This window comes from Aedes aegypti, chromosome 1 (genome assembly GCF_002204515.2).
Source record: "Aedes aegypti strain LVP_AGWG chromosome 1, AaegL5.0 Primary Assembly, whole genome shotgun sequence".
Classification (NCBI taxonomy): Eukaryota; Metazoa; Arthropoda; class Insecta; order Diptera; family Culicidae; genus Aedes; species Aedes aegypti.
The window spans coordinates 146,905,128-146,927,339 of NC_035107.1; the positions used below are offsets into that span (position 1 = coordinate 146,905,128).

At 38.5% G+C, this 22,212-nt stretch overlaps 1 protein-coding gene across 1 annotated transcript in view; it reads left to right on the forward strand.

The window, feature by feature from the left end:
* Positions 1-22,212, forward strand: part of LOC5576009 (WD repeat-containing protein 63) — a 56,894-nt gene that overhangs the window by 24,385 nt on the left and 10,297 nt on the right. Inside the window, exons 2-3 of the mRNA XM_001662302.2 lie at positions 6,439-8,146; positions 8,212-8,387. Coding sequence (XP_001662352.2) covers positions 6,439-8,146; positions 8,212-8,387 — 1,884 coding nt within the window. The remainder of the gene's footprint in view (positions 1-6,438; positions 8,147-8,211; positions 8,388-22,212) is intronic.

Below are 22,212 nucleotides of genomic sequence, written 5' to 3' on the forward strand. Positions count from 1 at the left end.
AGTCCGGAAAACTTTTCGAGAGGAATGTTTTCCGACTGTGCCACTGGGCGTTGCATGCTAGTCCGTTGTCTAGTGTGGTGCTTCCTTCAAAGGACAAATCCGTCCACTGGAAGCATTAACGTGTTGGTGTCTAAGTGTTTGATACTAAAAACTAGTTTTAACTATATTGTCATTTCTTCTCCATTTTTTTCGGGGGAGCCAAGGCCATGGTTCGGGGGGGCCAGGCCCCCCCTGGCCCCTCCCTATTTACGCCAATGTTCATGTATATGTTCACGTATTAATTTAAAAATATATCATTATCGTTTACCAAAACGAATCCTTTCCCATATCCAAACTCCCAGTGTTTTCTTGTGGAAGTGCAGAGGACTCCTCGGCTTCCATAAAGCAAGTAACACGTCAACATTTCCCTCCCATTCCCAAATTGACCTGCATTCGGACGCAGCCGGCGCCGGTATTGTTTGTTATAATAATGAGAGCACCAGTACTTACACATTGAAGATGCTACTGACCTGAGTAGCATCTGTTGGTTCCCTGTGTAAGTACAGTTGTTCTTGCAATAACGGAGTAGCAACTGCGGGCGGTCAATCATGCTCATGCTCATGCTCAATTACAAAACGTTTCTTGATTTCTTTCTGCAAATCCTGCCATATAATTTTCATAGCAGGATCGCGAGTGCATTGAAATTGCCTTCTCCTCACGTTGTAAAGACGGATCAAGAGTTCAGGATCATCGTCTATAATCACGGATTCAAATTTTCACATTTTGGAATTGCAATGCTCCTGGCTTCCACAATGGAATTTGTTAAAGTTATAAGAGCATTGTCAATATCAAGTTTTGTTTGTAAAAAAATGTTAACATCAAGATTAGAGTCAATATATGTTTCATATATATTCCAGTCGGCTAGAGACTGCTTCGATTTAGTGTTCGGAAAATTTGTCCTTTGGGATTCAAATATTGTCAAATTTATTTCGGTGAAATCAGTACTTCATTGATCTTTATGTAATGAATTTTTTATGAAATGAAATTTAACATATCATAAAATTAGATTTAATATCAAAAATTGAAAATGACACATTGGGGCGAAATTGATCACTATATAGTAAAGCAAATTTTAGACTGTAAAATTTCCCTATGTACTAAATTTGGGCCTCCTGAATTCGAAAATGATATCAAAATTCTTACAACTCGTGTATATCATCATTTTATTGCAAAATTAAACTTTGTAAATCTGCAAAATACGCCTAAATGTATGCAATTTCCCTTGAAATAAGCACTTTATTCAACAATAAACGGTTTTATGAGCAAAACACTATGTTTGTTATGCTAAACGATTTCGAAAATGAGTTTAGCAGTTCACACTGAAGCTTACACAACACTTTTAATACTCAAAGCTTACATACAGGCTTAGCACCAGCAGATTGTTTAGTACCGACATTTCCAACAGTATTGCTAACATCTTCAAAAACTGTGAATATTTCTATGCAAAACTGACCATAATAAAAATAAAATAGTTTGAAATCATTATTAGATATCTATACACTAGAAAACATTGAATGTCTGTGATGCCAACGAAGTATTAAGCATCCTTGAAAGGAAATGCTATTTGGTACCGACTTGATCAAATTCACCCCAGTGATCAATTTGCCCCCGGATTACGGTACCTTTTATCCCAGATTGGTCGATCAGAAGAAGGCGAAGAATACGAAAGGGAGGAACATCGTCTGCTATTCAAATTGTGTAAAACATACTACTTTCGACTGACTCGGTTCATTTCATTTAAACTTTTGAGCTAGTAAGAGCTCCTCGTGATAATCGCAGCATCGGTACAGTCAAGATACAATCCCGTTAGGCACCATTACAAGAAGCCTCATGATCGGCTGATCTGAAAAGCTGCCAATCTTCGGGTATGTGGAATCGCTCAAGATTGCGCTACGTTTCCAGATTTCGACTTAATCCCTGTGGTTGTCATATAGCCTATTTTCCAGATCAGAATGCGAAGAAATAAGCTATATGAAATTGATGTCTTGGCAAGGGATTCAGTTTCCGGTGGTTAGTGCCTGTGCTTTTACTGTTCATAAGTCGCAAGGTGGAACTTACTCCGAGGTCGTGTACGACTAGGACAAAAGCCAGGATCACTAATTGGTATATGTTGGTTTATCGCGGGTTACTTCACTGCAAGGACTATTTTTGACCAACTCTAACAATTCTTTCAAGTTCCATCACGCCAAAGGCAGCAATTCTCCCAAGATGGTTGACTTGGGGAACAAGCTGCAGCGCTTGGGCAATCATCGATTACGGACGCTTGGAGACGAACTGCGTGAAATACTGGATCATAGCGACCCTGTCTGCACATTGATGAGTATCGATATACAGAGCCTAAATGCTCATGCAATGGATATTGCTACAGACCAAAATCTGACCAGTGCAGAATTCCTTGCACTGAGCGAGACTTGGCTAGACGATCACTCCTCCGTCGACATTGCTGGCGTGAGAGCTGGAGGTGTGGAGATTTACCAGAAGCTGTTCCTCACACAATTCAAAAGATTAGTGAGGAATATGATGCAATGCTTGGCGTAGCAGATCAGGTTGGATACATTTGTGCGGCATTGCTTTTGGTTATGGACACTGAAATACTGCTAATAACAGTGTACATTTCTCTTACTACTGTGCAAGATACGAAAATGTTCATGACTCGTAATTATTCAATTATGTAAAACAAGATACTCCTATTGGGGCCTTCCTTAGCCGAGTGGTTAGAGTCTGCGGCTAAAACGCAAAGTCATGCTGAAGGTGTCTGAGTTCGATTCCCGGTCGGTCCAGGATCTTTTCAAAATGGAAATTTCCTTGACTTCCCTGGGCATAAAGTCTCATCGTACCTGCACAGTTAAAAATAATGAAGATTACACGTCATGTAAACTTCATTTATGCGATGTAAACATGACATCATGTAAATTTAAGTCTAAAGTCATGTAAAAATGTGTTATATGTCATGTAATCACATAGAATCCTGCTGGATTACATGACATATAATTGAAGTTTACGTGACATATCATGTAAATATGTATGACATTCCACGCTCCAATTATGTGCATTATATGTCTCAGAAATTTACACGTTTCGTTCGAACTGTGTGCCACACGATATACGAATGCGAAAATGGTAACTTAGGCAAAGAAAGCTCTACGCTGAGTAGCCGGCTCTGTCCCAGTGGGGTCGTTTATGCCAAGAAGAAGAAGAAGATACTTCTACTAGAAAACTGTAATTCAAACATCATAATCAAATCAAATCCTTGCTAAAATATTTTACTTTGAATTGCTAATTAATAAATAACAGACATTAACCACCCTAATTTTTAGAAAAAAAAAAACAGAGCTGCTTATCATACTTAGAGTAAAGTGGGGCAAAAGTTCGAGTGGGGTAAGAGTTTCTTTTTGAGATTTCTAGCTCAATTCAAAACAAATCTTATAAATGCCATGGTGGTTCGAATGCTATTCAAGTAAGAGACTTTCAATCCAAATATCATAAAAATCGATTGAGATTTGGAAAAGTTATAACTATTTTTCGTTTTTTGACGTGAATATTGTAATTTTTGGTCAAACTTTCGTTGCATGGAACCAATTGAAGATAAAATCTCTTTCAATATTTTATGTAAGGGCGTTTCTAGACCTATCATAAGGTTGTTTTGAGGTGTATTAGTTTTTGCATATATGCTTGAAAACAATTTTTGGCCCATAGTGGGGCAAAAGTTCGACCCATGTATAAAATCACGGAAAAAATAGTAAATTGCCTAAAATCCACATATTATCTTCAAATTTAGTTAAATTTGTCTGATCGTGTGAAAACTGTCACCAAAATTTTACATTTCCACTTAGTTTTGCGAAAAACTACTATTTTTGGGTATATTACAATTAACCCGGTTTTGGGCAATTTTTTGATGAAAATTTAGTGAGTATTTTTCGTCAAACATAAGTTTACGGCTGGTTTAAAGTACCGTGGTGAATCAAAATCCGGACGGTACCAATATCCGGACACTCTTGTAATATTCATTAATTAAGAGCTAAACTAAATGTTAATATGTTAGTTTCAGTTCTTGGCTTCTTCTATGAACATAGCTGATCATTTAACATTCATTTATAATCTAGTTACCATTGCTAATTAATAAATAACAACAAAAATAAAATTTTACTTCAGTTGAATGCTCTTTCTCTGCGGTACAAGTGATTTTTGTGATTGCGTCAACGAGTCATCCACAACATTTAGGAAACTATAATGCATTTAAATGAATCTATTTGTGTAGTGTTTCCTGAAAAATGTTTACGAAGTGATAGTTGAAGAATTCAGTGACACCACATTTCACAAAAATGAAATAAAGGTATATTTAAAACAGTTAAAACGAGCTGTCCGGCATTGGAATCAAGTGTATTGAAATCCGGACATTGGTTTTATATCGTGTAGTTATATAGTGTAGGAACATAGTTTCCAACTGATATTAACAAGGAAGCTTTTGACATGTTTTAAACATGTAAAATGGATAACAAGAACAATTCAGTGCATCGTTTTAAGCAGAAAAATGAATGAATCAGTGGTTGTTGCAGTTCGTACCACAGGCATTTCAGATCAGGTAATCAAACCACAATTTTCTCTTACATTTCAATGTTAAAATGATTATATGGCACCCGCATTGCTTAGGTTCTTGAAAGTGTTTTAAACTCTGTTAGTTTCAAAACCTTAGCATGGTTTAATTTGATAATTCCTCGTTGAAATAGAGCTGTCCGGATTTTGATTCAAAAGTGTCCGGATTTATAAACAAGACTTGATGAGGTGTCCGGATTTAAGGACAAGACAAGCTTCTGTTTTTTAACAATTTGCATGATATAATAATAATTTTTGTGGTAAAATTCATCATTTTCACTAATATCCCGACTAGAGGCTTGTAACAAAAATATAATAAAATTTTATCAGAATATGATATGCATATCATATTATGATACAATTTTGTTAGGCTCCGTTATCCATAGAACATAATAAAACAGAAATATAACATAATGTGTTTTATTTTCCTTTAAGATATTTTTTTGTTCATTTTTAACAACTTTATAACAAAATAAATAGATAGTTATGCATTTCAATAATATACAATATTATCGTATATCGAACAGTATTATAATTTTGATACTTTGTATCAAACATTATAACCTGGTTTGATATGTTTTTGATAGAATTAAAACACATTTTGTTATGTTTATGTTACTATTCAAACACTTTTTGTTATAATTTTAGTTATTTTAACAACATCCTGCATCAAAATTGTAACAACCTATGTTCGAAAAAACCTTATAACATAATAACATATGCTGATATGATTTTGTTATGTACCCTTAGTCGGGATCTATCATTAAACTGTTTGTTACATAACAATATTTAAAAAAATTAAGAAATAAATTTATTGAAACTGGGGATTAAACATTTGTGACAGCTTAAGTGTCCGGGTATTGATGCAGCACGGTATGCCTGTCATAAAAGGATCGATATTTAGTGTTTTAGCCAGCGAACTTTTGCCCCACACTAGATTCGAACTCTTGCCCCACCGGTGGGGCAAAAGTTCGAATAAGACAATCAATTTTGAAACTGTTATAACTAAAAATGGGTAAATATTTTGACACAAGTTTGTTCAGCAAAATTATAGCCCATATGTTGAAGGTTCACTGTATGGTATTTGTTTTGTTTTATTTGCTATTGTTTTCCTGGAAAATATGATTATACCACTAAGGTCGAACTTCTGCCCCACCTTACTCTATATGAAGGTTCAACTAAGGCTCTCCAGAACGAGCGATTTATTCTAAAATATGTTTAAGTAAGGTACACCGGGGCAAGTTGAAATGGGTGGGGCAAGATGAAATGCTAAGTTTTAAATATGATGCCAATAAATATTTACAGGTTCTTCTTCCTCAAAAGTTTGTTCCATCTGTTAACTTAATGTTGCTGGAGATAATTTTCCTATTATTATGGAATTTCAATATGATACCATGCCATTTCATCTTACCCCAACCGTTTCAACTTGCCCCGGTGTACCTTATCCAGCGCTACAGGTGAAACTTCGAGACGAGGCCTGTGAAGAATCTTTTCCCATCGTTGACGTTATAAAAGTTTTAACTCCAAAGAAATTGAACTCGATGACTGCATGATACAATTTTAAGGTAAATTTTTTTCAATTCTTCTCTAGTATGGAGAAAATAACAGATATAAATTACGTCTGAACAGATTGAAAAATATACAAATAAATGATTACTCTTTTTTGTTTCGTTCTCATTTTCCATACACAAACTACATCGGAACAATGTGACAATTTTCGAATTTTGTTCATATTACGTGCTTGAAAATTAGCATGATAGTTTCAAATTGTTTGAATAACCTATATTTTTGCTCGGACTATTACAGGTGCAATGCTTCATTCCCGTCAAACGCTTGAATGTGGTCAATTTGGAAACGCAAAGTATTTTCCCAGTCAAACGATGCAGTTATATTTTCAGTCACCGTATGGTAGACGACATCAGAGATGGTTACGTAGAGCTTGTTCCCGGTAAAGTTAAGTTCGGTAACATCCAAAGAAAATTGGTAGATTTCGCCATTCAAACTGGTCCACCGAAAGTTCATCGGTACCAGCAAACAGATCCCACATTTCCGACGAATGCATGGTCTCAATATTTGTACGAAATTACTCAGGAAGAAACTGAGGCAGCCAACAAATCTGCCATAGCTGGGGACAATGATCAAACCCCTAAGCCAAATAGTTACGCTCAGGAGCTACTGAACACACTGGAGTTCAATCAGGTGGATATGTACAAAAACGATTATCCCTACATTTCAAAGCGAAAGGTTCACAAATATCAAACTCCAGTTGTCGAAGAATGTCTTAGCTTCGTGGATAGATCAAAATGTGAAAATCGTTATGTTTCAGCCATGGATTGGCATCCAAAGTACTCGGGAATATTCGTTGCAGCCTACAATTTCAACACGCTATGCACGGTGGTGGATGTCGATGATAGAGAAGCGAGTTCAATCGATCCCGTGAACCGCATTGTCTTTGACAAATGTCCGGTCCTAATGTGGAGTTTTGACGAGACCTTAACCCAGAAACTAGAACTGAGATCAAGTCGAGAGGTGACCTCTCTGTCGTTCTGTCCATATGATGGAAACTTACTTTTGGCTGGTTTGGCATCAGGGCAAATACTGATTTGGGATCTGAAAGGGGAAATAGAACGAGTCGAAAAAGTCGAGAATATATCTCCAAAGCAGCAAATGTATCGTCAAGAAATTAGAAAACTTATGGGTTGGTCGAAAGTAGATGAGGTTGATCAAACAGTTGAGCCTGTTGCTATCAGCGCTATGGATAAATCGCCGAGGAAACCAATCACGGTCATCAAATGGTTACCACGTAACTACTATTGTGCCACAACTGGCCAAATTCGTGAGCATGCCGATAAGCTACATCGTTTTATATTGACCACATCCATTGATGGCTCTGTTTGTTTTTGGGATTTAGATTTTACGGTCCCTGCATTAAAGAAAGCACCACCAACTTCGAAAACGGTTGCAGATGGCGAAGCATCTCCGTATCAGTCGTTGGACAATGTGTTTTATCCCATATTTAGGATCAAGTGTGACACACCGATCACATCCATATCCATAGATGAAGCCCTGTACGAATTCAGGCCAATTGATAGCGATTCTAGAAGAGCCGACATTACTACTAGAATCGAACATCAGGCTCATCCGGTATCCATGGAATATCGCATGAAAATGGTGATTGGAAGTCTTTTGGGAGATATCATTTATGGGCACTGGGAAGGACATGACTTCGATCAAGGTGCAGCGACCAATGAGGAATCTTTGAAGCAGAAGGAGAAATTCGCAGCTATTCATGATGGACCGGTGCTAGTGGTGGAACGAAACCCATTCTGCTCCGATATATTTCTAACCATCGGGGGAAATATATTGGCTTTGTGGAGTGAAGAATGTCTCACATCACCGATATTTTGGAGGAGACGTAATACACGATTAACTACTGGCCGATGGAGCTTGGATCGAGCATGTGTGTTTTTCATTGCCAACGCCAACGGAGATCTAGAAGTTTGGGATACGAATGGTAAGACTTTTGTTATTATTCAACATTAGTGATAAGCAAACGACATCCCTTTTTTGCATTTTTAGTAAGAATTGATACTCCTTGTTTGATTGTGAGCCTGGGCGGAAATATCTTAACGTATCTTTCGCAACACAAGCTATCAGCAGCCAAGAAGTTGTTGGCCGTCGCAGATTACAATAGCAACATTCGAATCATGACTATTCCGAACAGCTTTTCCGAACCTATTCCATTTGAAATAGAGGTAAGATAATTGCTAGCACTTAATTCATTCTGCTTTAATGTTAGTCAGTTGTAGTGCACACTTCTTTGTAGACATGGAAATTAGTAAAAATCATGTGATAAATTGAGAATTTTGTTGTTCAAATGTTTGTACCTCATAATTAACAAACAATCTTTGTGATAAAGCAAACGTATGTACTAAAAAGTTTGTGATTTTTATCGCATCAGATTTTCATAAATAAAATCTTTGGAAAGTCATCGTCTAAAAATCATCAACATTTTATGGCCTTCTATAGAGTTCTCTCAAGTGACTATAAGTCACCTGAAGAGATCAAAACTGGAATAAATGATTTACTTGGATTTTAGCCAGTCCAAGTAATCATTATGAAAAAGAGAAACCAATCTGGCATTGTTCGGAAAGGGCTTTCTCAAGAATATTATTAAGTTCACTTTAACAAAAATGAATTAAATAATATTAAAGCTTTAGAAAAAGCAAAACTTATGTTCGATGTCCGTGTGACGTGGGAACATTTCCAGAAACCTGGAGGAAATTTCCAGAACCCCACTCAGTGCCGTCGGTGCCAAAAGTGGGGTCATGGTACGAAAAATTGTCGCATGGATGCTAAATGCATGATTTGCGTAGGTTCTTCTCACGCTAAGGATGTCTGTCCAGTGAAAGAAGATACCACCAAGTTTATATGCTCGAATTGCGGGGGTAATCATAAGTCAAATTTTTGGTCTTGCCCTTCGCGAAGGAGAGTCGTTGAGGCTCGTGCAAGGCAGATGAAACATAATATCCGTTACGACAACGATCGTTTCCGGAATTTGCCTGATAGAGTATCGAACAATACTCATTTTGCAGTTAACGATCGCTTGATTAGGAACCATAACCATCAGGAAGATCATAATCATTCTCATTCACAAACTAATTTTAATCGGTCGGGTAGCCGTTCGAATCTTTTAATTTCAAATGTATCTACCCACGGAAAATCCTTTGCCGATATCACAGCGTAACAAAAACGACATTTTTGCGTGTCTCAAAGAACAAATTATGTGTCTCTAGTAGCTTTTGGTTTGCTGTATCTCATGCCGTTCTCAGAAATATTCCAGCACGTCACAATTTTTAGCTATAGGTCGCTAAAGTTGTATAAAACACTATTTTCTATGATCTTCTTCTTTCTGGCGTTACGTCCCCACTGGGACAGAGCCTGCTTCTCAGCTTATTGTTCTTATGAGCACTTCCACAGTTATTAACTGAGAGCTTACTTTGCCAATGACCATTTTTGCATGCGTATATCGTGTGGCAGGTACGATGCTACTCTATGTCCTGTGAAGTCGAGAACATTTCCAACCCGAAAAGATCCTCGACCGGTGGGATTCGAACCCACGACCCTCAGCTTGGTCTTGCTGAATAACTGCGCGTTCATCGCTACGGCTATCTGGGCCCCTATGGCGAGATCTATGATGTTTACGTGAAATTTAAAGTATGATTTATCAAACTTTTTGATGATCTTTTTTGTGAAACATGCCAAATATGACTTAAACTTTCATTTCAAACATAATTTGGTTGAAATTGCACGCTTAAATTTAGATTAAATCGATTTTTTCAACGTGCTTGCAGTTTACATACATAATTCTTCGTTTCTCTTATATGGAAAAATACAATACTTTTCTTAACCATCAAAAAATAAAATTTGAGCATCGAAAGTATTACGAACTTTATTTATAACTATTGTTATAGACATGAAATTTGAATTATATGGCAAATTATGCAAATATATTGCCATACAAGCTGACAAACTTGCATGAAAGTTGGCTGAAACAGTAAAATTTTGCATTGTCAACAGCCTAGACGTGCTATGATATTGTTACGGATACACCCTTTGCATTTGCCGCAGATGGTAAGGACAATAGAAACGTCAACGGATAACGCAGAGAAGTGTGAATTACACAGAACAGAATTCAGTCACATGTAGAACGTGGATAATAAAACACATGAATTACACATATATGTAACGTTATCGCTATTTATTCGTAATTATTCGAAAGTCTCATTACTTTTAAACGCGCGGGGTAGTTTCGTTCGGTACTTAGCCGGTGCTAAGAGTTTCGTGAGTGCTTAGTTAGCGAATTTCGTAACACTGGTGTCAGAAGTGGGGTTACGTCATGTCTACCGCACCGATTCCTACAGACTCCGGCTCACAGTCCGAATCCGGTCAGAAGGACATTACTGCTTTGTTCGCTGAGCTCACTTCATCGATTGCCGTTAAATTCGAACAGCTGAATGATAAAATCAGCAATAATTTGGATGAAATGCGGTCCGAAGTAAAGGAGTTCAGTGTAGAACTGGAACGCGTTAAAAATGATGTTAGCCACTTGAAGAATGTGCGAGATTTTAGTGCAGCGATAAACGCCTTGCAGTTTTCGGATAATCCTGTCTATCAGAGCTCACCGAACGCCTCGAAGGCAGATGCACCGACACCTTTTACAAACAACGAAGTATTTGGAGGGCCAAGTTCGAGAGTTGCATCGCCTCAGGGGTTAACGTCGCTTGCAGATAGGAATCAGTTAAACCAAGGGAACGTAAACAGTGGTGAAACTAGAGCGATGAATGACTTATCGATTGTCAATACCGGACTCAAGGTAAAGTTAACTCCGGAAGTGTTTGATGGTACGAAGCGGTGGGCCGATTACGTATTGACTTTCGAACTAACAGCCGACATCAACCACTGGGATGAAGCACTGAAAGCAAAATATCTAGCAGCTATGCTTCGTGGCCCTGCTTTGGAGGTGTTGCGGTCACTGACGCCGGTCCAAAGAGCGAGTTATGTCTTTTTAAAGGCAGCTCTAGAAAAACGGTTCGGCGAGACGTTTCATCGAGCTCTGCATCATGCTCAACTGCGATCTCGTCAGCAACATAAAGGAGAAGATTTTATCACCTTCGCGGATGAAATTCGTCGACTTGTAGCTTCCGCTTACCATGATTGCTCGGCAGTCGCTCAAGACAAAATTGCAATGAATCACTTCCTCGACGGCCTCGGTGATCCAGTTGTGCAAGATCTCGGAAGATTTGGGCTGCCAGACACATTGGATAAAGCAGTGCAGCTTGCGCTACAATTTCACCTTTCACGTAGTGCCACTAGGTCCAATCATAAGCCTGTTCGACTCGTACTCGTACGAGACACAGATGCACAAAACAGTAGTTCGGATTCAGAGACCACGTCTTTGTGCGAAGAAAATGTTTACGGGTTGCGATCGGCCGGCACACAAACCTACAGTAGACGACGAAACAAGTATCGCAGCAAAAGGAATTCGGGAAACGATCGGTCGCCAGCCTAAGGGGGCATGAGCTGGCCGAGAACAGTGGTCCCCCAAACATCTTGTTTGTGCATTCACTGAATCGTCGACGTGGTAGTTATTTAGCCGATTTACGTATTGATGGTGTTCCTTGTGAAGCTGTCGTGGATTGTGGAGCTGCTGTGACAATCATAAGCCAGAAGTTTTGGAAGCTAATTGAGAAGAATATTACCCAGCAACAATCATCAAAATTCATCAAGACGTTGTCCGGAGAACTCGTTCCAGTGAATCTGGAAACCACAGTTGTGTTTAACTTCGGAAGGTACGCAGTAACACATCCGGTATGGATTGTTGATATATCGGAGGACTGCATCATCGGAAACGATTTCCTGAGAGAACATCAATGTATCATCGATTTTGTGAGGAACAAGCTAGAGATCTCTAAAAATACATCCATCCAATTGCGTCCAGCGTCAGGTTCAAGTAAAGAAACCAAGGTTTTCCATGTGACGACCGAAACAGAATTAGAAATTCCTGCATGGAGTGAAACCATTGTCCAAGGAAAATGCGAACATCGTTCGAGAATGCCTATGCTCTTGGAAGGTACTTTGGATCATCCAGATTTATTCATTGCCAAAATTCTAGTCTGCGTGAAGAATGAAAAAGTGCCACGGTGTGCCAGAAACCATTATTAACGCAAAAAAATGTCCAAGAATTTGGCACCTACCATTCGAAAGATATGGTATTCAAGCATCTTCTCCGTGAATTTGAAAATATTCTAACGAGGGAATCGAAAGTTATCGTGATTTGAAGGTTTTGAGCTATTTTGGAACGGATATTCACATACTTCAAAATATTCCCCAACGGTGCATCATTATCAATTTGTAAGCCAGCCAAGTAATCATCAGCTTTGAATAAGGCATTCAAAACATATGATATCCAAGCATCTTCTCTGTAAGTTTGAAATCATTTCTTCGAGGAAATCAAAAGTTAGAGCAATTTGTATATTTTTCATTATTTCTATGATGTTTAAATTAGAGCTTATTTATATGGCTTTGTATATTAATGTACATAATTTACAAATGAAAATGTCCATAGGAGTTACACTCAGCTTTCAAAAGATATATAAGTCAAGCTACTTTGCAATTAGTTTGAGAAAACTTTATCAAAAGACAACATAACTAGAGTACTTTGAAGTTTTGGACCTAGCAAATTTTGAATATATATTAGACCGTCAAATGTTTTTACCATTACTAAATAAAACAAATTCTTGTCAATATGCTAGTCAATGTGATTAAAGATTGCGCGTGATTGACCGCCCGCTGCTGCTTCTTTGTTATTACAAAAACAACTATACTTGCACAAGGAACTAACGAAAGCTATTTAGTATTAGTTGCATTACCCTCAGTGTGTAAGTAATGGAGTTCTCATTCCTTGTACTAAGCAATGCCGGCACCGGCTTCGTTCGAATACAAGTCAATTTGGGTTATAGAAGATATGTTGCTATTTTTAAATAAGCCGTTGGGATCCTCTGCACTTCCACGAGAAATCACTGGGAGTTTGGAAAATAGAAAGGGGTTAAATTAGAGGACTCGTCTTGGTAAACAAAACACCTAATAAAGTGTCCTAGGTATCATCGCATCATTTTCTCTGGTTACATCTCCCTCCAAACATAATAAAGTCGACATCATAATGGATAAAATAAAAATAATTCTTTTATTTGTTCAAAATTTGACTGAAGACTCAATATGACGACACCTTTGGTGACGAACCATTTAAAGATTTTGCATAATGCGAATCATGCAACATCAATCCACAACATAATTTGTCACTATCTAAAGGAAAAGTCGACACTTATAGTATCGAATAGTTCATGGATCTTGTTTTATTATGTGAAACTAAACCAAATACAAGGCTTGTTGCATTCAAACATTTTGCAAAACATGAAACATGGTTTATTTCCACAGTAACCGACTACTAACTATCATTTGAACAAACATATAAACACAGAAGTAATGTCACGATAAACAGAGAAGTAATGTCACGAAAAAAAAGTGAACCATAATATTTGGCCCATTTATAACAGTAGCATAAAACGATCTCACCAGTTGATAATCCATCCTAGACTGAGCAACAAATTCAAATTGTTCAGGTTCACCAATATGCTTATTTGGGTCGTAACGAATCACTGCCCAGCAAAACGCCGAATATGGAACAAAATTTACAAAAACGAGAACGTTTGCTTATACTGTAACGAAGCACTGCCTTTCTTCAATGAAATATACAAGTTCAATAAAAAGCTGTTAAATTAATTTGTGTCGCAATGATAAAATGCGTGTTGTGAACACTATTTTAGACGATTTTGTTTTTCATCTTAAATACAGATCCAAAACTTCAAAGCACTCCAGCCATGTTGTCTTTCGATAAAATTTTCTCAAGCTAGCTGCGAAGATTTTTTTTTTCTGTTCGGAACATAAACCACTGCGACCAATATTTGATCTATTGTAGTATATCCCGTGTCCTTTGTGTAGTGCATGTCGTGTTACTTTGTCACTATCGAGAAGTGATAAAGTATTCGGTTTTTTTACAGTTGTCATTCCTAACTTGATCACAGGAAAGGATTCTAATTGCAAGGTTCCGCTTTTTAAACCCTTCGAAGGATGTGGTGGGTACACTCTCCGCAGGCGCGCCCCTTTATCAGTCAAAATCGGATCCCTTGATAAAGTCGGGAAGTGATACCGATATTGTCCATGCATCAGAATCCTAGTCCTTACTTCTTCAAACTAGAGAACAATAAATAAAAGATTAGAAAACAACTTGTTGATTTCGACTCATTTTTATCCTTGTCTCAAGGTCATTCTCAGCTACTGGAAAACCGAGACTTGTCACTTTTAACAAGGGTTAAAATGTAACAAGGACTAATAGTGTTCCTTTGATTACTATAGCATCCTGTTCTCTTCGTTTGAAGCAGTCAGGACTAGGGTTCATTGGTAGATCTTTACCCCATAACGCACCACGAAAAGGTGATCTACCCGCGTTATGGGTAGATAGCTGCGAAGATACTTGACTACTATATCTTTTTAATGCGTCAGTCCTATGGACATTGATATTTATAAATTATGTACATTAATATAAAAAACCATATAAGTAAGCTCTTATTTAAACTTTATAGAAAAAATGGTAAATATACAAATCGCTGTAACGTTTGATTTTCTCGAAGAAATTTTTTCAAACTTACAGAAAATATGCTTGGGTATCATATGTTTTGAATGCTTAATCCAAAGCTGATGATTACTTGGCTGGTTTACAAATTTATAATGATGCACCGTTGGGGAATATTTTGAAGCATGTGAATATCCCTTCCAAAATAGCTCAAAACCTTCAAATCACGATAACTTTCGATTCTCTCGTTAGAATATTTTCAAATTCACGGAGAAGATGCTTGAATACCATATCTGTCGAATGGTAGGTGCCAAACTCTTGGACATTTTTTTACGTTAATAATGGTTTCTGGCACACCGTGGTGCCAATAAGAATAATGAACATCTCACAATTTCCTGTGAATATATCGCTCGGAACCGTTATCGCCAACTGCTCAAGTGTCCAGGTAATTGATAAAACTAAACATGTTGTGGATTTACAAAATGACAGTTTACATTTACAGTCCGTGATAACGAAAAGTACAAAGCATCTTGACGCAAAACAAAAGGAGCGATTCGTTAAGCTGATTACGGAAAACCATGACGTTTTCAGCAAAGGATCTGATGATATGGGACGCACAGGCTATCGACATGATGGAGACACCATCTTCTATGGTGACAGAAGGCTCGATTGGCTTGTCAGATAGATCGGGCCCGGGACATCCTGTCTACTGCAAATCGCTGCAGTTGATATAGGGCATGTCCATTGCCTGGGGACGCACGAGTTTGACGCAACATCGTATAGACACGGGGAATCATTCGCCGATAAAAATACCACCTCGAAAAATTCCGCTGGCTAAAAGAGAATGTGCAAAACAGTTGGTGCACCAAATGCAGAAAGAGGGCATCATTGAACCGTCGCAAAGCCCATGGTGTTCACCTATTGTGCTGGTTAAGAAAAAGGATGGAAGCCAAAGGTTTTGTGTTGACTACTGGAAACTGAACGACATTACTAAAAAAGATTCCTTCCCTCTCCCCAGAATCGATTTGACACTTGAAGCCCTTGGCGGTTCGAGCTGGTTCTCTACCATTGATCTACAAAGCGGTTTCTGGCAGGTGGAGATGGACCAACACGACAAAGAGAAAACAGCTTTTTCTACCGGTAACGATCTTTGGCAATTTAAAGTTATGCCGTTCGGTCTGTGTAACAGCCCTGCAACATTCCAGAGATTGATAGAGCTCGTTCTGCATGGGTTATCCTGGCACTTCTGTTTAATTTACATGGACGACATTATTGTGCATTCCAAGAGCTTCGAAGAGCATGTTGTCCACCTAAATGAAGTTTTTAGTCGCTTGCGTGCTGCTAATTTGAAGCTTAACCCAGCTAAATGTGCGTTTTTGCAACGGGAAGTAGCCTACCTTGGTCACGTAGTATCAGCGAACGGAGTGCACACCGATCCAGAGAAAATAAAGTCAGTATTAGAATGGGAAAGACCACTCAACAAGACGCAAGTACGAAGCTTCATTGGTCTGTGCGCCTATTACCGGAAATTCATAAAAGACTTTTCAACTATAGCCCGACCGATGCATAAGCTGATGGAGCATCATACACCATTTACATGGGACGAAGAATGTGAACAAGCATTCGAGAGATTAAAGCAAAAACTGTTGGAGGCGCCAGTCTTGGCATATCCTTGGGATGATACTGAGTTCGTGTTAGATACGGACGCCAGCTATTGCGGCATTGGGGCTGTACTTTCGCAAGTCCAGGAAGGCAAGGAGCGGGTTGTAGCATACTACAGTAAGTCACTATCCAAGGCAGAGCGTAATTACTGTGTCACGAGGAAGGAATTGGTCGCTGTAAATAAAGCCGTGCAACATTTCCACCACTATCTGTATGGAAGACATTTTAAATTGCGAACGGATCATGCAGCTCTCACATGGCTTCGCAGTTTCCGTAATCCTGAAGGATAAGTTGCTCGATGGATTGAAAGATTGTCTCAGTATGATTTTACTAGTGAACATCGCCCTGGAACTCGACATGGAAATGCGGATGGGCTTTCAAGGAGACCTTGTTTTGACCTTGGATGTAAACATTGTAGTAGATTGGAACGCGATGTTACCGCCGAAGCCAAAGGTGACGCACAGCCTTGCAATCGAATAGGTGCGGTCGATGATGCGTTTAAATTAGGCCAGCAAAGTGACTTAGTCTTGCAGCAAGTTATCCAGTGGGTACAGAGCGGGAAACGTCCAACGTTTGAAGACACATCTCAACTTGATTCAACAACTCGAAGTTATTGGACAATGTTCGACAGTTTGTTGGTGCATAACGGTGTTCTTTGTCGTAATTTTGTAGGCCCACATAACGAGTTCTTGCAAGTAATTGTCCCTAAGAAGATGGTGCACTATGTGATGGAACAAATTCACGGCGGTTTAACTGGTGGTCACTATGGTGTTGCAAAAACTCTTATAAAGGTCAAGGAACGGTTCTACTGGGTCGGACTCTCAAGAGATGTCAAGCTATGGTGTATGAATTGTACGGTGTGTGGTGCTCGAAAAGGACCAAGTACTAGATCTCGAGGAGAGTTAAAGCCTATACTTGTCGGGGAACCATTTCAGATGATTGGAGTCGATATCTTGGGACCATTTCCAATAACCGAGAGGAAATCGATGGATACTCGTGATTACTGATTACTTCACAAAATGGCCAGAGGCCGTTGCCCTACCATCACAAACGGCAGAAGTGGTAGCAGATGCTCTGCTTTCAACTGTTGTATCAAGATTTGGAGTTCCTCAACAGATTCATTCTGATCAAGGCAGGAATTTCGAAAGTGAAGTATTTGGTTGTTTAATGGATTTACTTGGGGTCAAGAAAACTCGCACCACGCCGTTGCATCCTCAATCTGATGGACAGACCGAAAGATTCAACCGTACTCTTCTTGATTACCTGTCCAAATTTATCGATAAGGATCAAAAGATATGGGACACATTACTGCCACTGGCACTGTTGAGTTACCGAGCATCAACACACGAATCAACGAAGTTTTCACCAGCTATGTTGAATTTGGGCCGTGAACTGGTACTGCCTATAGACTTATGGAGAAGCTCATCTCCTGACGCACTTCATTCAGGTCCATCCTATGTTCAGAAGATTAGAGAAAACATGCAGCGTATTCATGAAGAAGTAAGGAACAACTTGAGCGTAGCCGCAGAGTCAATGAAGAGGCGCTATGATTACAAATCCAATGCTACAACATTCAACGTAGGGGACCTTGTGTGGTTATTCAATCCACAACGTCGTATAGGAAAATCACCAAAACTCCAATGTGATTGGGAGGGCCCATACAAAACACTGCGACGAATCAGTGATTTAGTTTACGAAATCAAGAAGGATGCCATTGGTAGTAGAAAGAAGATAATCCATGTGGATCGATTGGCTTCCTTTAAAGGTAGCCGGGACGGCTAGGATCCAAGAAGGAGGCTGTGTTACGGATACACCCTTTGCATTTGCCGCAGATGGTAAGGACAATAGAAACGTCAACGGATAACGCAGAGAAGTGAGAATTACACAGAACAGAATTCAGTCACATGTAGAACGTGGATAATAAAACACATGAATTACACATATATGTAACGTTATCGCTATTTATTCGTAATTATTCGAAAGTCTCATTACTTTTAAACGCGCGGGGTAGTTTCGTTCGGTACTTAGCCGGTGCTAAGAGTTTCGTGAGTGCTTAGTTAGCGAATTTCGTAACAATATTTTTGAAAACGGCAATGGATTCAGCAACTCTTATGTAAGTAAATAGCGGTATTTTGGTGCTTGAGACAAAAACGTGTTCCGCAGTGTATCGTAGCAGGTAATTTGAGCTCCTCCCCTATTCGTATTATGAGTACCCATTCTACATGTTTCAAATCAAATGAAACAAAAAACCCTACCGCCACAGGTAACATCTACTCCGCCTCTTCGTCTACCGAAAATTCTAACGGAAAATCATCAAATGTACTTACTTCAAGTGATATGTCCGCCTCTGATTTTAATTTTCTAACTTAACAATTGAATCTAATGATTGATGCAATGTTCAAAGCCACCAATATGACTGAAGCAGTCCAAGTAGGTGTAAAATTTACAAATCAAATTGTTATTGGATTACGTTTTTCTAATGGATTCAAATAATAATTTAAATTGGAATGTTCGTTCTCTGAATGGTAAAGAGGACGAGCTGTTTAATTTTCTTACAGCTAACGCCTCCGGCTAACGCAGCACACTAGTATTCCGATGAGCTGAGAGACGGTTTGGTTGGAGGCTCGTCAGAACATTTATGTGTTCCTGAGAAATATGTAACTCTACTCGTAGTATCGAGCCTTTCAAGGTTTTTTTTTCATCATTACAATAACAAAAGCATAGGGGACTGCACGCCGCGGTTGCTAAGGTAAAAATTTCTAAGTGTTTGACGTTTCGTGGCCTTGTTGTTTACGGTTTGGACTTAGAAAATTTCTGTTCGCGTTGGTGAACAACTTAGCTATGCAACGCTTCCTGAGGTTTTCAAGCACGTGGGCACATCCACGTGTTCAATTATATTGATCGGTTGCTATCAGGACAAATGAACATGATATTAATACGGGTGAAGTAGCGGAAAATCATTCGAACCACTGATTGGAAATGCCAAAAGCGGTCAAACACAGTGTAAACCAGTGGTTCTCAACCTTTTCGGAGCTGTGACCCCCTTTGAACCTTTACAAACATCTAGAGGACCCCTAGAGATGGATGTTCTTAAAACCAATGTTTATGGGAAAACCAAATCTCTCAAAATGATTTATCTTTCCGGTCGTCACGCGGTTGACCATCGCCAGAAACACCACGTTATTGCTGAGAACGAAAAGAGAGGTTTTTTCAACTGTGTTTTACAAAATACACAATACGAATATTGAAGTGTCATCTGATGTACTGAGCAGGCACTCCTACAAATCATGCCTGTAATCCACAACAGATCTTAAGAAATCGTCAATGCAAGAATCCTGCTGTTATCTTTCGGAGGAGTTCATTTTGAATTGAGTCAGGAATCTACCTAGTATTTTTACAATAATACGACAACGATCTTCCATAAAGGTTCTTGACAAAGTTCAACAATTCATGTAAGGCTAGTAGGAACAACAGAAAGCCGCAGTGAATCAGAAGTGCAAAGAATTAAATACATCACATGCAAACATTTCTAACTTCGCTAATAACTCGTCAAAAATATTCCCAGGAGTTAACTACAGATTTTGTTGGTTGCTTAGAAGCCAACTATCTGCCGTTGGGAGAATTAACACACAAAAAATTGTCTGGGAATCTCCGAAAACCTTGGATCTCGTCAGTGAGCTGGCATAATCTACCAAGGATTATGCCACAAATATTTCAGAAATTTCCTATTGAATTCATTGTTTTTGATTTTCAATATCTCACTGGATATAATTTGATCATAGTAATTATAGCTTATGGCTTCGCGGACCCCCTGGAAGCTCCTCACGGCCCCCTAGGGGTCCGCGGACCACCGATTGAGAACCCCTGGTGTAAACGGTAAACTATGCACTACGATATCTCAGCATATATAGAAGACCGATTGAAATTGTATGCAATCATGGCTGAGAATCGTCCACAAAATCTGCCTATCTCCCGCTTGTTCCATGTAAGCTAGTTATTATTATTGGGGCCGGAGTTCACCCATTTAGATGGGTAATGTCTTGGGAGCCTTGTACAGGACAGTGCTCGCTTCCTTTCAGAATATGTCATGCTGAAATAAATCAACAACTACGTGGTACTAGTGTACAATATCACTTCCTGTGTGGCACATTGAGGGATATCTCGGAATCTAAACGAGATAGAAAATCTTCTATAAAGTTGTGCTGAGAGAGCAAAGGTTTCCCAAGGGCGCCTGAAAAGTTCCAAATTCATCCACTACGTAGCGCTAGTGTACGATAACACTTACAATATGATACAATATGAATATTTCTCACTTCGATAAATTTGTTTAAAGAAAGAAGATCTTAATCAAGGTAATCTGAAAATTTCCATATTCATTCAATACATGGCACTAATGAATGTTAGTTCTTCTGGTATGATGCGACTGAAAAATATCTCTGTATCTCATTTAAATAGAAATTTATTTCTTCGTTGAAGCTGTTCAGAGTAAGCGGAACTTTTTCGATGGTATTTGCAAAGGTTCATATTTATCAAATCAATTTTATTTCTCTGTAGAAAATTTTAGATGAGTCCCAGGACAAAGTCGTAAAGGAATCCTTTGCAAAGAAATTCTCTTAGACTTCCATTTTATAAAGCTATTGCATAAGCAAATTCTGCAGAAATTTCTGAAAGATTGCATTGAAGAATTACTATATATCACTGGACAAATTCCTGAGAGTATTTCTGGGCAATTTTCTAAGTGAATACCAGTGAGAATATTTGCAATAATCCTTGAAGAATTTCCGGAAAGAGTGCTCGGAAGAATTTCTGATGGGTTCAATTGTAAATTCCTTGAGGAAAACTTGGAGTGGTTCCTGAAGAAATCTTTTAAGGGGCTTTGCATAAACTGTTGTAGAGAATTCTATAGGAATCCTTCGGGGATGGAATCCTAGTGGGAAATCCTAAAGGAGTTTTAGTTGGAATTTGTCCAGGAAACCCTGGAGGAATTCCTCAGGTAATCCCTGTGTAAATTCTTTAATGGATTCATGGGCAAATTCTTGAATTACACAGCGTAACAAAAATGACATTTTTGCGTGTCTCAAGGATCAAATGATGTGCCTCGAGTAGATTTGGGGTTGCTGAGTCTGATGCCATTTTCAGAAATGTTTCAGCACGTCACAATTTTTAGCTACAGGTCGCCAAATTTGTATAATACACTGGTTTTATCGATGTTTACATCAAATTTAAAGTAAAATTTATCTAACTTGTTTGTGATCTTATCCACCAAGTATGCTATTTTGCACTTAGACTTTCATTTTAGACATAATTTGGTTGAAATCGCACGATTAAATTTAGATTAAACCGATTTTTTCATCATGCTTTCTGTCTCCATACAAAATTCTTCGGTTCTCTTATGTGGGAAAAAAACAGAACTTTTCTAAAAGTTCAAAAAATAACTTCTCCGCATCGATAGTAGTATAAACTTTGTTGATAAGCATTGTTATACACATAAAGTTTGAATTCTGTGGCAATTTAAGCAAAAAAAAAATGCCTTGCAAGCTGGCAAACTGGCATGCAAGTTGACTAAAATAGTGAATTTTTGCATTTCAACAGCCAATATTACAAAATCTAGACGTGCTATGATATTTTTGAAAACGGCAATGGATACAGCAACCCTTAATTGAGTGAATAGCGGTATTTTAGTGCTTGAGACAAAAACGTGTTCCGCAGTGTTATTTCCTTTGGGA